General features: G+C 41.0%; 1 protein-coding gene across 2 annotated transcripts in view; it reads right to left on the bottom strand.

Annotated features, from left to right (window-relative positions):
- Positions 1-13,538, bottom strand: part of grm5b (glutamate receptor, metabotropic 5b) — a 51,504-nt gene extending 37,966 nt beyond the window's left edge. The window contains exons 1-5 of one of the 2 annotated variants that reach the window (XM_061782586.1): positions 9,726-10,125; positions 9,440-9,631; positions 5,172-5,637; positions 4,599-5,033; positions 4,417-4,531 (exon numbers count right to left, since the gene is read on the bottom strand). In XM_061782586.1, coding sequence (XP_061638570.1) covers positions 4,417-4,531; positions 4,599-5,033; positions 5,172-5,321 — 700 coding nt within the window. In that variant the 5' untranslated portion in view covers positions 5,322-5,637; positions 9,440-9,631; positions 9,726-10,125. Of the gene's footprint in view, positions 1-4,416; positions 4,532-4,598; positions 5,034-5,171; positions 5,638-9,439; positions 9,632-9,725; positions 10,126-13,410 lie in introns of those variants that run through there. The other variant, XM_061782587.1, reaches the window with a different exon arrangement.
- Positions 13,539-18,175: the final 4,637 nt, after the last annotated feature.

The raw sequence follows: 18,175 nt of genomic DNA, 5'->3' as shown, positions 1-18,175 counted from the left end.
GTCCGCCTTAGCACGATTCATTAATCTCACATTTGTGTCAGAGAAATTGTCTCCCCACTGTGGCACCCATTTCTTTGCCAAAGAAAGTGGGTGACCTGGAATTTATGCAAATGAAAAGTTGTACACACTGGCAAAGAAAATGATAGGATTTCCCTGCCTAAAATCTCCCTCTTTCCCTTTCATCTCACCATTTCGTGGGTGGCTCAATGAAGAAAAGATCAGAAATCCATCTCTCTAACAAGGTTTTCCGAACATCACTCAAAGAGATTAGTTCTTATGATTTGTCCCTCTCTTTCTTATGTGTAATCAATAACAGAATTTGATTTCAAAAAATTATCTGTGGTCAAATAAAACTGTGAATAAAGAACAAGCCCAGAAAAAGTGAGGGGGGTTAAAAAAAAAAAGAAAAAAAAAAGAAAAACAGCAGCTCATGGCACACGTGTGTATGTGTGCGTGTGTGTGTGCGTGCGCCCATGCAGGGGTCCATGGCAATGACGAGTGTGTCAGAGCTAAGTATAAATTCCTGTAATTAGTCTCTCAGTGAGAGGAGCAGAAGACAGATGGTGCACCTTCCTACCCTACACACACACACACACACACACACACATAGAGTTAAAGTCATCAGAATCAATAAAGCTTGTAACCTACTTCACTTGAGTCCCAACAGGGATTTATGTGAGAGACATCTTTTTCACCGCGTCTCCCTGTATTTCTTTCTGCCTTTGAACATTTCCTACATATGTGCACTCCCTTAACTGCTACAGGCTGTATTTTTCAATAATGCCTGATAAATAAATAGCAATTCTTACTCCTTCCAAATCTTTGATTGTTAGATACTCCATGTCACTATTTCTCACACAAACTGTTCTTTTTTTATATACAGTCAAAATTGTCAATGCAGTCCAAATATTATACATATAATGTAATCTGCCTGAGGAGCTGCACTTCGGTCTTAACAAGCGACTTCCTCAAGCCTGACTATCTCCTTTTTACAAGAGAGCGGCAGATTCTTTGGGTCTCGTTTCCGCTGACATCCTTCCTTCGCTCGCTTTCCCACTTCTCTCCTTCCTTTATCCCTCTCAATTACTACTCTCGTCCTCTCGTCACATCTTGCCTGCTACTCCCCCATCTTAACATGCTTCGCTCTCCTCTCTTGGGCACTCATCTCCTTTCTCCCCGTCAATACTTCACCACGGGGTAAAAAAAAACACAATGCAGTAAACATTTGCTTGTCCTCCACCAGGTTTCTGAGAATTCTTCATAAGTCACATCACATCTTGAGTTACATGTACGCAGCGTTCAAGCACAATACACAAGAGGCACACAGGCTCAATCACATTCGCATCATACCACTTGGAGAACAATCAAAAAGACACATGAACAGCTTCATGGTAGCCTTTAAGTCATATGGACATGGCCACACTTTCCTACAGTAACAGTTGAATCTGAATCTGCCTGAAGAAAAACAATGTTATAAAGTATAGTATAAGAATGAGTTCTCCACGCATAGATAAAGTTTACTGTATGTAGTCCTGCAACGAAAGCTAATTAAAAGTGAGCACTTGTTAAAGAGATAATGCCTAGAAACTAAAGCGCACTTTAAAACTATACCCTGAGGCTACGCAGCCAAAGTGTAGGGTAAGATGGACACAGATTCAGTCAGTGTCTCTCCAGATTGATTCGTATCATTTTCGACGCAACCCATTCCATTTCCATCACCCTTTGTTGCTGAATGAAAGTCAACAAACACAAACAAGCAGCAATAAAAGGGAGGTGGAGAAAAGGCAGACAACTTGATTTATGAGGGTATTGATCAGTTTCTGTTGGATTACACAGGTGATGTGTCAAATTTGATATCAATAAAACCCAATGAGGTGAAGTGAGCAACCACATGCTAAATATACAGATCCATCCAAATAATTGAGACTCCGTTCAATAGTGAAGAACAATAATGATAACTCTTACCGAAATTAAGAGGTTGTCAAGACTGGGATCGAAATCTGACCAATTGAACGGAGGCACAGTTGTTCTGCTCCACATGGAAGAGCAATAAGTATAGCAAATATTCTGATAAATCCAGTTTCTATGGAAACATGAGCATATTAAAAGTAGGGCTGAAAGCTTTAGATAAATGGAACAAAATTTGGGTCAATTTTGGTTTCCGTAAATTTTATCTCTAGGAGAATAGACTGCAGCAGTGGTTCTCGAATGTTTTACACAATTACAACATTAAAAACATGGCTCTTCATGTACCACTGAGGCAGAGGTTTTATTCCTTAAAAAAGTTGATTTATTATTGCATAAACTGTAGGAAGGTTACAGGATAGGATGATATAACAAAAAATACTGTAAGAGAAATCATTGTCATATGTATATGTAATATATCTATCTTATATTAGCACCGCCACCATTCAGTTGTTTCATATTTAAGTGTATTACTCACTTTCTCACATATGAGCTTCTAGCATATCTTAAAGCCATATGCTGGATGTTAATGTTGAAAACCTGTGTGTGAATCCCCACCCTCATCCCCATTCTGCATTTCCTGTACATCCTCCTATCTAACCCAAGCACGCCATTCATGTAAACCACACATACACTCTTACACAAACACACACCATTCGTATCATTGCTTTTCCATGTCCCCTTCCTTCCTCTCTTCCTTGTTACTTTTATAAAAGCCCTTCATTCCCACCCAACCCCCATCCTGAATGCGCCCCTCCCTCTCTTTTTTCCTCTTTGCCATCTTCTCCTCACCCTCCCTCTGTGGCTCTGGTTGCTTTGATTGCATTTCAGAAATCAACGCCTGACCTTGAAGATCTATTCCAAGGTCAAATATGCCTGTCTGAGGAAATACAAAATCCGGCACATCACCTCCATTCACACCTGAACACAACAAGGCCCTCAGAGACGAGCAACGTTTTACACAGGAATCCAATCAAGCATCTCACTCACACACACACACACACAAAGTATAAGAAAGAAATATACGCTAAAGACAAGCAATGTCATTTGTAGTTATTGGCTTTCAAATATATGAGTTAATAATGCCACTGTCAAACATCAGCAAGAACGGACATTTGAGGACACCAATTAAGACTACCAATAACAGGCAGCGGGACCCGTTACTTAAAGCATGATAGCAAAAGATCTTTACAGATTTACCATTTAACAGAAACAAAATGGTAAATGGACTGCACTTATATAGCGCTTTATCTACACCATCACAGTGCCCAAAGTACACTTACAAAACCTCATATTCACCCACACATTCATACACTAATGGGCGACTGCTGCCCTGCCCACTGGGAGCAAATTAGGGTTCAGTCTCTTTCTTGCCCAAGGACACTTCGACATGTCAAAGCTAGGATTTGAACCAGTGACCCAAGAGTCACTGGACGACCTGTTCTATCTACTGAGCCACAGCCGACCAATTAAAGTGAATCCAGGTGTAAATGGAAACAAGGTACATTAGCTAAATGAGGATGGTGCTAATTTGCTGATCTTAATAAGATGAAAGGGTTTGAGGTCACCATGGTGATCTCCTATTTGACAATGAGTGACAAGGATTCATTCATATCCGATATTATTGCTTGGCTATGTCTCAGTCGGGCAAATGGTTTAATGTTCAAAAGTATGACTTGACCAGAAATGTTTGGCTGCATGCCATTATTAATCAATCTTGTTGTACTCCTATTTTAGTTCTCCCAAGTACCACCACAATATGCTGGAGGACATACAACTACACATCAACACACACAAATCTCATATATGTACTGTAGATGTTGTATTGTAAGGGCAGGTAGTGAAAGTGATGGAAAAATGTAAACTAATACTACAATAACGTGGTTGCATAAGTGTGCACCTGTTCTTATTTCCGTTTAAACATGTTGTCGCTAGCCAATAATGAATATGCCTAGAGAGTGATTAACTCTAGTTTAGCTGATATCGTGACTCTTCCTTTCATTGACAGCAAAAGCCACATTCAAAAGAAAAAAAAATGTTTGCTGTGGACTAACTCGGTCACACAGCCCTCATAACTCTATTATTTTCTTCTATTCTAATCTAAATCCAAATGAAAATCTGTGAGGTAATCTGAGGAGGACATCCACTGTTGACACCTTCACAATTTGACAGGGTTTTGAGGGCTTGTGTGAGGGGAAAAGTTAACATTGGTGCTGTGCCATGCAAATCGAGTCCTTCACAGAGAGACAGAATTGCTGTGAAAAACCAAATGCATTAGTAATAAAGCCAAGGAAGTATTCGTTTCTGTGCAGATTAATGCGACGACAGTACATGTTTGGTTACAGTATAGTTATTTATCTTTAGATCTCAACACATGAGCAGGGCCAGAGAACCAGGGAGCAACAATGGACAAGTTAAAAAAGGGTGTACAGAATGTGTTGGATGTTGTACCTTCAGTGTTTATGGCAGACACATAGCTCCAGTTGTATCTCTTGACTATGTCCACCATAGCCCTTGCCTGTTGGGCATCGGATGGCACCACCCGCATGAAGTACTTGAAAAGACTCTGAAAAAGTACAGATAAAATTAGGGAAGAGCACAAATATGTCATTTATGAGCAAACTATCTCTCACCTTATCACTAAGATCCATGCTAGTAGCAGAGTAGGCAATTTGTGGTATGTTGAACAGTTGTAGAAGGTTCTGGACCTGGATGGCTACTGAGCTTGATCCTGGCCCGATTAAACCCACAATGGGCTTTTTCCCTCGCATGGGAGTGGTAGAGGGGTCTGTGCACTTCATGGTTGCACCCCCGGCGCCTCCTCCCCAAGGGTTTCCTCCACCCCACTCCTCTGCTTCATCAGAGGATACCAACGAATCCCGAATAAACTCAATGCTCTGCTCCAGAGCCACAGCGGAGTGCCAACAGGAGTCACGGATCTCACATCCAAGGGTGATGTTGGGAAGGATGTGAGGGTCTGCGTTGATGCGGTCCAGTGTGTGCATCATCGCCTCCACCCGCTGAATACCGTACTGCTCTCGAACCGCGCCACACTTACGTTCATGAACCTGGACAGGAAGGAATAAGGAGTAAACACCTCATCCTAAAAATGATGACTATAGCTCTTTTATAGTACTATAGATTACTCACGCATATATTGTTTTATAAATTATAATGGGAAACATACAAAATATTCCAAAACCAACCTTGTCAGCAGGAGGCTGATGATGCACGGAGAACAAGGCTCCAATTATGATGTCTCCAGGAATGTGGGCTACAACTCGCCGTTCACTAGACTGGGCAGAGTCAGTTTGCTCGAGTGCCACCCAAACAACGAAGAGTAGCCACAAAATCATCTTGGTCTGTTCAGTAATCAGGTGAATTTAAAAGATACTGTCACAGGTAACTACTTGTCCTGGAAACATTTTTTTCTAGCCATAGCAAAATACTCTTGCTTCAGGTTGTTTTAACTCATTCTTTTCCTTCTCCTGTCTTCAGATTTCAACGCTGGAAAGTCACCAGAACAGAGACAGGTGCAGCAGTGAGACTTGGGAAATTTGACAGGAAATCTTGAATGAGTTTCAATAGATGATAGAAGTCCAGGCTGCACCGTTTCAAAGGGAGAGCAAATGTCCAAAGTAAATGGCGACAGACAGACATGTTCACATGAACCTGGAAGAAGGGGGGAAAAAATGTCAATCATAAACACTGCAGCTGCTACAGGACACAAATGGAACACCAACACAGACCATTTGTAATTATGCATAAATACATATTTTGCACATTCATTATGTTACGAGGAAAAATACAGATTTTTTTTTTTTTTGTTTGTTTTCCACGCAGGCAAGTCATTGATATGACTAATTGAAGTGAATCCAGGTGTAAATGGACATTGGGCAGCTTTGCCAGTCCAACTACAGTGGACCCTTTAAAGGTCAATATTAGATATTATATATATTACATGTACAATATTAGGGATTGAACTGTTATAATGCACGTCAGCATATGATGGAAGGAGTCAGGGCACATCACTAGTAGGTCTAAGTCATAACTACCCCTCCCGTTTCCTCATTAGAACTGAGAGCATTTAAGTTTTATTGTTTTAAAAAATATTACACTGATTAAATTATCAAACGTTGTTGTTGTTGTGTTTTTTTTTTTGCCATAACCCGGAAGACCTTTGTCTTCTACTGCTGGGACTCCATACTGCCTATGAAGCTTTAAAGCCGCACAAAACAAGGTTGAGGAAAAGAATTACGGTCGTGTTTTATTTCCTGATTTGTGTTAAATAAACACCTAATAGAAAATTAGATAAAGGGTAGTTTTTTGTTTTTCAATTTCCAATTTTCAAACGAGACACGGGCGATGACTTGGTTCCCGTTTTTTGCTTACATACAGTACATCTAAACAAAATAATGAAATAGGATCGTTTCGTTTTTTGTTTTCCTACATCATAAAGAAAATTAAATGGCCACAAAGTACACAGACCGCAGCAGTCCAGGACGGCATTCTCTGGGGGGCGTGGCACTTTCAATTATATTTAGAATAATTTGTTCCAAAGTCCAAACTTCTGCCTACATCTAACCTACAGTATATTCATTGTACAGGCCATGTTCATTTTGCCGTTATTAACATACAATTAAAAATAAGTACAGTAAATCTAAAATTAAAAATGATAATGAATAAATGTTTTATAATGTAATCAATGTAATATCGCTGCAACTGAATAATGTGGAACAGATTCCCTTGACTACAAATCCCATCACCTAAACTGTAGGTTTATGCATATTGTATTCTACTATTAAACCGTCAGACAGATGAGAGCTACTTTTTTTTTCTCGAGTAAACCTTAGAAGTAACTACCCTTCGGTTCACTACCCGAGAACTGACAAATGATTTACTGCACAGGATAGCAAAGCAACCACTTCTCATGCAGAGCAAGGTGAGGGTCATGGCACAGTTGTCTGGGCTTTGCTGACTGGGGGGAGGTGACAGCAAGAAGAGGAGGGGGGGAAAAAATTATTCATTTAAAAAAAAAAAGCAAAATAATAAAAGGGGGGATTTGACGGGTAAAAATACTCAACTAAGAAACTAAGTGTGAAAGTATAAGACAAAGAGGTCAACGGAGAAAATGAGAAGCACGTGACATAAAGAGGAAGAGTTCCAATTATCCATCCATCCATTTTCTATACTACTTATCCTCACTATAGAGTCGCAGGAGTGCTGAAGCACTCCCAACTGACTTCGAGTGAGAGACAGGGTACACCCCGTACTGACAGACAGCCAATCGGAGGACACAAATAGACAAACAACCATTCACACTAACATCCACACCTAAAGACAAATGAGAGTCTTTAGTGAACCTAACGTGCTTTTTGGGGGAATGTAGGAGGAAGTGTGAGTACCTGGAGAAAACCAAAGCAAGCAAGGGGAAAACATGCACCCTCCACACATACTGGAGCCTGGATTCGAACCTTACATGTGCCCAACCTTACAACAGTGGGGCACATGTGCTAACCACTTCTTCACCGTTTCATCACTGTGCTGCTGAGTTCCATTTATGAAAAAGTAAAGAACACGATAAAAAAGGCAACAAGGGACAGTCTGGCTAATTGTAATTAACGTGACGGTGTCAGGAAGGCAGCCTGGCGAACTGCTGCTCTCGTAATGAACAAGTCAAACAGAACAGCTCCTCTTTCACATACTTACACACAGGCCCACTCACTCACTGAAGACAAACTACTAGTGTTTCATCTCCAAGATTTTCACACATTCAGTCATACACGCTGGGTCTCTCTATTGCACTCCCCCTTTGTGTCTCTGTCTCGTTACGTGGGCCTCGCTGGTGCTGACAGCAAGAGAAAATCCAGTCCTTAATCCTTCCCCCCCCCCAAAACAAACTACTCACACACCATTATGCATTGACAAATACATTCAAACGCAACACAAGATGATCACCAAACCCTCTAAATACAATTTAGAAAAAGAACATACCACAATAATAATAACTGAAATTACACTTCCGGCTGTTCGTTGATGTGTCAAGAGTGTTACTATATTGTTGGGTACAAAAGTGTCAACATTACATTAAAATGTATACATTATTTTGTGATTCAATTGGAAATACAAGGTAACCTCTGTGTCTTCAGATACAGTGCGATGTCTTTTAACTACCTATTTGAGACATTTCATGCCAATGAGTCACTGAGTAAATGCCGCTTGTGCTAAAGCATGAAACTGTCACCCTGCGCAAGGGATCGGTGTTTATGCAACACATGACTCCTTTGGGGTCTCAAGTTTAAAGGGTAATAGAACAGTTGCTCACAAAAAAAACACAATCACACAGTAAAATAAAGATAATTCCACTTGATCCATTTTGATTACTTTTACAGTCTGTCTATTCAAGTGTTTAAATGTGAGGGACCTACTAATTATTTGAATTTAAATCAACATAAGCAGTGATACATAAAACGTTATATTTTTATGACCTATGATGAAAATGAACGCCACGCATCATAAACAGTAAGTCACAGGAACATGTACAGACGACACAAACACAGGGAGAACAATTAACATAATGTAGCATTTCGGGAAATATTATGGAGAAAATAAGCACAGTCTGTTTTCTTTTGCACAAGCCTTTTGCCGAGTGAGCGCAATAATGCCCCATATTTTTACACATATGGACCACCGAGCACATTGCAGCATTGAGTAATAAATTTGTTTTCTGTCTTTTGCAATTATCCCTAATTGCTTGCCCCCTTTTTTTTTTTTTTTTTTTTTTTATTATTCAACAAGTTGCTGAAGGATAACCAAGAATTGTGTCTCTATAAAAGACACACCAGAGTCCTACAAACACACTGGGAAATGCCCCCCGTGGGAATGTAAGAAAGACTATAAAAATAAAGGACAACGTACAGGCATTGTCTCCACTAAGTCCCAAAGCTGAGTGGACTTGAACTGCTCACAGTGCAGCAGCAAGATCAGACAAGGTGGGTGCGAGTCCACCTGACTTGATCGCATCCTAAAAATCACTTGATGCAGAAATGTTTGAGAGCCAAGCAAAGCCCTCTTTGCGCCCTCTTAGCTGGAAGCAATTAATTCAATTTCACACGTTTAACGGTGATTATCAACTCATCGTGAGGCGTCTTATCCGTGCATGTGACAATAACGATAAAGACGCTCGGTGCTGGTGCAGCGCTGCGCCCAACCAGCCGCAATGGGAGAGAGGAGCTCCTTGGAATCCTGCACACACACTTGGGTGCCACTTCGGCGCACAACATCACAGAGTGTAAAGCTGCACACGAATACAAATTCTTAACAATTATGCCTTTCTGTACCCATTCTGATTTTACGAAGGTGACGACAAACTACGGTCAAATAAGTCTGGGCGTGCGTAGAAGAGCGAGCCTCCACGTGAATATGAAATTAATTACAAGTGACGTTGCTATTTCTGCAAGAGCTGAAGTCTTACCTTCCTTGCGTGTCACTCCGCGTGATAATTCGGTTGCAATTTTTGCAATCTATGAAGGGAAAAAGATCGCAGCGGTGACGCTCAGTTGAATGTCAAAGCCAGCAGCTTTGCCTCATCTGACTGCGACCGCTTCCTCCGTTTTCCAGTCACGCACACCTGAGCCTGTCCATCTAAACACATCTCCTTCACCCGCTGCTCGCACAAACAAACACAACACACCATTTCACACTGTTCAACAAACGCTGTGTCGATATCGATTTTAGATTTTAGAGGAACACCTCATTACCGTAAAGTTCTAAGACAAGTGCCAGCCGTCGAACAGGTGCGCCAAGTTTGAATGTAGGTAAAGCTAAGCTAAGAGGTCAGGCTAAGCTAAGAAGTCAAGCTAAGCCAAGAGGTCAAGCTAACATAAGAAGTCAAGCTAAGCCAAGAGTTCAAGCTAACATAAGAAGTCAAGCTAAGCTAAGAGGTCAAGCTAAGCTAAGAGTGATTTGGGCATGTCCCGCACACTGCTCTACTAAATAAAGTTTGTATAAGTGGTTAAACGATACTAAATCATTTTACATGGTTTGATTGTCCACAACAAGTTATTGATGAAACAAGTCATTTTGATCATTACGGATATTTCTTTTTGGTAATATTATTGATTATTTTCCATGTGTATCTGAAATTACTGTCCACCCTGTCATTATGCGGTCACTTCCCCTTTAAGAAACCCTCTGATGTTCTCAGTGACGTTACTGTAAGCATTTCATCTTTCTTCATTGGAGGCTCGAACAGTAATACTTGGAGAACAAATACGTACACGTTTCATAATTTTTATCATAATTATTTGTATAGTTGGATCTTCTCAAGCTTAACATGTCCACTCTGTCATCCATTGATATAAATACCTTTCAGAAATCAAAATATACTTGTTAAGCAGTACACAGTCAGCTTGATAATGGAATCATGTTGCTCGAGGAAGGTCCACCATGTGCTTATTACATGCTAACATTAACCAAAAATATCCACCCTGTCATTGTCCTCCCTGTCAACAAGCTCAAATATTTACCTGTTTGTATGTATATTGTCTGCTTTCAGTTAATTTAAAAAGTAATAATAATAAAATAAAAGAAAGAATGAACGAAAGAAAAAGTGTAATTGAAGTTTAGTGGAAAATCTTGAATTTTGGGACGTGTAATGGGACTGTCTCAAAGGCACCTCATGGTGATGTTGACTCACATACAACATATTTAAGGCAACCACTTCAGACTACTTAACTACAGGTCGGAGTAAGTCACATACCGTATATGCATGCATTAGCCACTTTGCACTTAGTATCTGTACTTGCATTATTTAGCTGTACAGACACAGTTTTTAATGGGACCAAACCAGTCTCCATGTTGTCCTTGATTGAACCTGTATTGAGCCAAGGCACCCATTTTACATTAGAAAAATCTCAAGGCACATCACCAAACGAAAATGTCACAAAAAGTATGAATCCTGAAGATACGTCTTACGTCGATAGGCCTATATTCAAAGTGTCTCTATGACCCGACAGCGGAATATTATTAAAATCACTTTTGAAAAATCTTCCCTCTCTGGCCCCATTTGATGCCTCTAATTTAATATTGATTATTATTTTAAAACTTTGCACGGCGTGACAAAACTAGCCAATCAGAGACTGTAGAGATAGCAGGCGTGACCAACTAATCTGTCAATCATTTGCACACACTCACTGCGCATGTGGAGCCTCACGGGGACGCACTACAGCCTCTTGCAAATAAAACTATTATAATTTTCACTTCACAATATTTAACTCCAATTAGCAAAAAAAAAAAAAAAGGAATCGGACAGTTCTCTCTCGAGGCAATCATATCTGAGCTGAGATGTCAACATGGCTGATGTTGGAAAACCACCACATACGTCACGTCACCATTCTCATCGAGTTGTCAGGTAAGTTGATCACCTATTTTATATTTTTAATTGATTGTACATTCAAAAAATTACATCACCCTGGTAACATTCCGTGTAACATTGCACGCTCGTGACTGACCGAGGTGCACTATGAGGCAGCCACGACAGCATGACAGGCCAGTCTCTTCCTGGATCTTTTTTTTTTTTTTCAGGTTTAGTGAGCTGGGGACGTGTCGCGAGGGGGCGATTGAAGTGAAGCTACATTCAAACCTTGCTAGCAGTTGGATAACTGTATATTGTACCTTTAAGACATGACTTATTCTGTTGTATGAATGGCAAATGTTAACAGACAAGACTTGCCAAGTCATAAAATTCAAGTCTAAATCGAGTCTGTCATAACTTTAACTGTTGTTCGCACAAGGGGCATGGCTTAAGCATTACTCTAAAACACCTGTGCAAGAGGCGTAGTTGGTGATGTCATTTCGTGGGCACAGTCCCGATAGCAGGGTTTCGCGAACACTTTTGGTCCTGGGACCCCTTACAGGAGATACGTTTTTCCAAGGAGCTCTTCATAATCATAAAGCCCGTTAAACATAACTGTCATCTCTAACCCCATTTGCCATAGGAATTAAAACCTTACCTATTTTCGAAAAGAAATGTTGTAATGTATGATAACAAATTCACATTTTTCAGAGCAGGGGTGTCAAAGTCATTTTTGTCACGGGCCACCTTATAGTTATAACTTCCCTCGGAGGGCTATTATGACTGTGAGCCCATATAAATGAATTATCCATCCATCCATTTTCTGTACCGCTTTATCCTCACTAGGGTCGCGGGCATGCTGGAGCCTATCCTAGCTATCTTCGGGCAAGAGGCGGGGTACACCCTGAACTGGTTGCCAGCCAATCGCAGGGCACATAGAAACAAACAACCATTCGTGCACACATTCACACCTAAGGGCAATTTAAATTCTTCAATCAACCTAGCTAGCATGCATGTTTTTGGGATGTGGGAGGAAACTGGAGTGCCTGGAGAAAATCCACGCAGGCACGGGGAGAACATGCAAACTCCACACAGGCGGAGGTGGGATTTGAACCCCAGTCCTTAGAACTGTGAGGCAGATGTGCTTAGTCGTACACCGTGCCGCCTATATTTTATATCACCTCATATAATTACATCAATCCATTTATCCATTCCCTTAACCACTTATCCTCACTCGGGTCGAGGGCATTCTGGCGGCTTTCTCAGCTGACTTCGTGCGAGAGGTGGGGTACACCCTGAATTGGTCGCCAGCCATTCGCAGGGCACATATAGACAAACAGCCATTCACACTCACATTCACACCTACCGACAATCTAGAATCTTCAATCAACCTACCGTGCATGCTTTTGGAATGTGGGAGGAAAACCCAGAGAAAACCAGGCACGGGGAGAACATGCAAACTCTACACAGGGAGGCCGGATTTGAACCCGGGACCTCAGAACTGTGAGGCAGATGTGTTAACCAGTCGCCCACCGTGCCGTCCATGTAATTACATACACACAACAAATTGATGGATAACTAGTTTTGAAATCAGTATGTCAGTATTTGAATGTATGCCCGGAGAATGACGCTGATAGAACCTTGCATATTCCCACTTAGTCCTTTTAAAACTGATTTTAAAGTGATTCATTCAGAATATTTTAATGTGTGTGTGCCCTTTCTTGCATGTTCCGTGAGAAATAAAGGCAGACTTGACATGCGTGCCTCTGTCCCTCGGATTACGAGAGGTGACGCTATACGTGAAAGATCATGATAGATGGATAGTGTTTCAAGTGTCATAGCAGAAGCCGCTGACCTCGACATGCAATGCAGTGCAAATGAACACGTACGTGTGCTTCCAACTTCAATTTGGAATTATTTTGCTTAGTTTTCATTCTATGCAGTGTTAAAACGCATGCTAACGCAAACATGAGTGGGGGCGGTGCAAATTAGAAATATGTCAACTTCAGCGACGTAGATGAGAGATTTTGGTCCAAGATAACATTCCGAGACATTCCAATAAATATATGTTCAATAAACGGAAAGCATACCTCTGCTTGCAGGACAGGTGTGCGGACTTGGAGAAGAACAACATGCCTCATGCGTACATCAAGGCATCGCTGCTCGCTGTGGTTAATCTACTTTTTCACTATGGCAACAAATGAACCCCCTTCTCTTTCTCTCTTTCTCTCTCTCTCTCTCTCTCTCTCTCTCAATGCACCAATGAGGAGGCTCCAATCACATTACAGGCCACCCAACCTCTCCTACTCTCTCTCTATTTCTCTCTCTCTCAATGTCTCTGTCTCTCGTCCTCTCTCACACACACAGACACCTACCTCCACTATACCATCTGGAGATGGATACTGATAAAGAGTGAGAGGGAACCATGAGGGAGTGACAGGGAATGGGTAATATGGGATAGAAGGGATTTCAGAGCTTGGCTATGACAAGGCTTGGATTAATTTGCCAGCCAAATGCATTTGAGATTAGTGGACCATTAAAAGAGCATAGACATCCACATGGACACACACACACGAGCAGGCTGGGCGTTGAGATGAAGTGATAGCCTTACTAATTCTGACCTCTATCTCTTGTTCCCTCCCCTTTTAGTTTTTTATCTTGATTTGACACCAACAAATAGGCTACGATGAAAACCATATGGAAGAAGCTGTTGGAATGTCTACTAGATTTAGATTACATTGTTCGGTAGCGTCTACCTAAGGGAAGGAGCTTTAAGAGCTGGTGACCAGGATGTGGAGGGTCCAAGAGGATTTTGCATGCTCTTGTCTCAGTTCTGGCAGCATGCAAGTCCTCAAGGGTTGGTAAGGGGGTACCGACAATCTTTCCAGCAGTTTTGATTGTCCGTTATACAACAGTTAGTGGCAACCAAGAAATTGGATTGGCCAACATTCATTCCATGAGTGAAGAAATATACAGTGCAAAAGCACTGGGACAAGCGTTAATTTGGCCTACATCAATGGTCAGTGGTTATTTAAGTAAAAAACGTAGCGTCCCAAATATGGACATAGTTCCGGAAATAACATTTGATTTAAAGTATGAATGGTCATCACATGAGGATGAATGCAAGAAGAGAAGGCCTCAAATGTTACTGCAAACCTCCATGGGTACTCATGTCGTTAAATAACACATTAATGACACTTTAAGTGTCCAAACAGGAGCAGCTACTCGGCAAACATGGGAACACAGATATCGAGTGCACAGTCATCACTTCAAATGGCTTTTAATTTTTTTTATTCCCCCACCCCACCCCCCTCCGGTCACTAAATGACGTAATAGCGTGATGCGACTTCACGTGATGTGGACGAGTCATCCAACTCTTACTGTGAAAGTGACACAGTAAAACAAGTTGATTTGTTTAGAATGTTTTTGTCAATATTAACGCTGACGTTTAAGCTAGTTAGCATGTCTAACTCCGCAGCCAACGGCAGTAGTTGCGGAACAATTTGTGTTGGCGGAGTCGAAAAATTAATAAAATAAATCATAATTTGTTGTCACTTATTACTGTTAACTCATAAATGGTGCTTGTAGAACTGTTGTATAAAAGCAACATCTTATCACACTCGCGTGTACAACTTTCATGCAATACATACATATATTACGTGAATGAGGAGGAACAAAGGTATACTTTTGAGGCAATTGAAGACCCTCATATGGATCATTCTGCCCTTTAGAGATGCCACAGCCTTCAAGTTGTTTCATATACAATTGAAAATGTATCTTCAATTCTACACTAATCACAGTTCGGCTAATCACAGTAACAGTTAATCATCCATTTTTTAGATGCTTGCCAGATGTTGGTGGAAAAAAACGGCAAAGACAAATATTCCCTAACAGTCCCCCATAACGTAACATGATTGAAGTTCGGTCTGTTGTCACATCACATCTTGTCTTTGTTTTTCATACTTCATCTGCTCAAAGGAAAGAATGATCTGGAGGGTCCCGTTTCCCTAGCAACCATTGGCTCTTGGAGTTAAAAAAAAAAAAAAAAAAAAAGATCAGCCAACAGGCAATCAATCTGCTCCACTTGTGCCACTCTCACATACAGTACATACACACACGGATGACACACACTTATAGATGCTTGAATTGTGGTTAATGCAAAACTGGATCAATAATTGGATTGCTGTTAATTGAGTGAAGATTAAACAGTACTATCATACAGCATGTGCTGATCCTAACGGAACTGGATTAAGATGTATGATAGATGAACATTACCAAGTTACTATAGTAAATCCATAATATATAGCAGTGCATCATGCATCATCAGTACATGTGGCACTGCAGAAAATGGATGCATCCAATACCGGGTACATATTCAACCTTTTTGACCTTTCCAAAGCTCTATTCAATTAGACATGTCACATTGTTACTTTAAAAATCAATCGATTAGTTATAGTTGCCTGTTGTACTGTGTAAAAAAAAATTATTCGGACCTCTGTTATAATATTGTTTTAGGATGATGGATGAATGAATGATGACCTTCATTTAAAGGTCTGGGAAATAGTCAGTCCAGGCTGATTTAACAATATCCATGCATCCATTTTCGATAGTGCTCGTCTTCAATTGGATGAGTGAGCTGGAGCTTATCCCAGCTGATTTATGGCCACAAGCCGGAGTACACCCTTGACCGGTTGCCAGCCAATCACAGGGTACATACAGTTCAAACAAACAACTGTTTACGCTCACATTCACACCTGTGGACAATAGTTGGAGTCTTCAATGAACCTAACATGTTTTTGGAATATGGGAGGAAGAACTAACACAACCACGGTAAAGACATGCAAACTCCGCAGAGGAATGCTGGAGCTGAGATTCAAACCCCCAATCGCAGAACACTCATCCACTATGCTGTCAATGTAACAATATGTAACGTTGAATAGAATACAATAGAATAGGTCTTTATTAGTCATACACTTGGGAAACTCCAAAATATAATACTCCCAGTAGCTTGGCTTTCAGGTGTATCTTGTATTTTATATTGTTTACCTTAGTGATGTCACTGCTCGGTGTCGACACTGCATTTTGGCCACACAGGACTTCTCCACTGTGAAGCAGACATGCTAACCGTATCCACTACTTCACCATGCTTGTGGGTCTAAACATGCCCATGATATTTTGTAAAGGAGTGAATTAACCACATTGGTGTGTATCACATATTCCCAAGGTCATTACTTCCAACAGCTGCATTGAATGTGCATGTGTGTAAAATAAATTTGTATAGTGGCATGCATATATAAATATCTATACAGTGTAAAGCTTTATCACCACTCTGCTTCCTCCGCAAATCACAACCACAACAGCCAGTGCCATGGGTGACACATCAATTAGGCAAGGCTGTTTTAAAATAAGAGGAGTTGCCATGGACACACAGCTGATTTACAGGGTTGCCACTCATCCGTCATACTGTATTGGCATTTGAAGTGAGACAAAATGAGAAAAACACTCACCAAACAGTGAAATCATTTCAGCAAGTTTACCTCTCCCCTTGCCCAAAGTCAGCTGGGGTAGGCTCCAGTTTAAACTGAACAGGTAAACCAATGGGTGAGTGGATGGATGGATGGATGGATGGATGGATGGATGGATGGATAGATGGATAGATAGATAGATAGATAGATAGATAGATAGATAGATAGATAGATAGATAGATAGATAGATAGATAGATAGATAGATAGATAGATAGATAGATAGATAGATAGATAGATAGATAGATCGATCCTGTAATACATTATTACAACAAAAGAGCTGATGTTGGCATATTGAATGTAGCCAATGAAATGCTAAGACTGAAAAGAAGAATTGCTAATCCAAAGCAGTTTAAAGCAACATTGTGTGAATGTGTACGCGTGCGTGCGTAGGGGACAGAAATTGCACGACCCGTGCAATAATTAACCGGCGGAACAACTTTAGAAGTGAGGGGGCCCAGTACTTTGGGGGCACTTTATAGTACTAGTGGCACTTTTTACCGCCTGAAAAACAATCGTCAGGGCTCGCTGGGTGCTTATCAAAATGTTCCTGTCCTTAAAAAGAGTATTATGGCACATATGGTAAAAAGTTCAATAAAAAATTTAATGTTGATAGAACATGAATAAATATGGCGCACTTTGCTTGTGTGGGCTTTTAGGAGCATGCTCAGAATATTTCACGTGTCCCACGCTGCCCTCTTGTGTCTGTTTGGAGACAAAGACAAGACATATGAGAAGTACTTATTTATGTAACATTTGCAATTGAGCCGTGCGTCATGAGATCACATTTGCCGGGGTTGAACCGGTGCTTTAGAGAATCATTCTTGGGAAAATAGACAGCTGGCTTTTTCTTTTTCTCCCACGCACAAACACGCGTTCTCCCAGAGGAGCCTTGCGGTCAGATCTAGCCTGCGATGTTCATTCCTGTGCGCTCGAGCGAGTTGCTGCCGCAGATAAGCCGCATCCCGTGCCTGGTTTGCGGCAGCATGTGACCGCTTTGAGGTCTCGAGGTCTGCACAAACCTCTAGACTGAGACCGCCTGTATAGTGGTCCCCGTGAGCCCGACGGAGGTCAAGTGCATGAGCGGAGAAAGCAGGCCTATTCCTGCATTGTGCAAGCGAGCGTCACGCTGAATCACGCGGTATAGCTCATGAAGAGAGACACTTTCAGAGACTTCTGTATGGTCCATTCATTTTGATGTTCTAATTCATCTGAAGATTGCTGAATTTGGTTGTCAAAACTTGGTAGATGATAAGGACCTCATATTTTATAATCTGTAAATTGATTTTTCCGCTCCCTTGTTGCTCGGGCGTAATACACATTTCATAAGTT

The sequence above is a fragment of the Phyllopteryx taeniolatus genome, chromosome 8 (genome assembly GCF_024500385.1).
Source record: "Phyllopteryx taeniolatus isolate TA_2022b chromosome 8, UOR_Ptae_1.2, whole genome shotgun sequence".
Lineage (NCBI taxonomy): Eukaryota > Metazoa > Chordata > Actinopteri > Syngnathiformes > Syngnathidae > Phyllopteryx > Phyllopteryx taeniolatus.
Note: the sequence above shows the minus strand (reverse complement) of the source record. Positions and strands in the feature narration are given on the sequence as shown.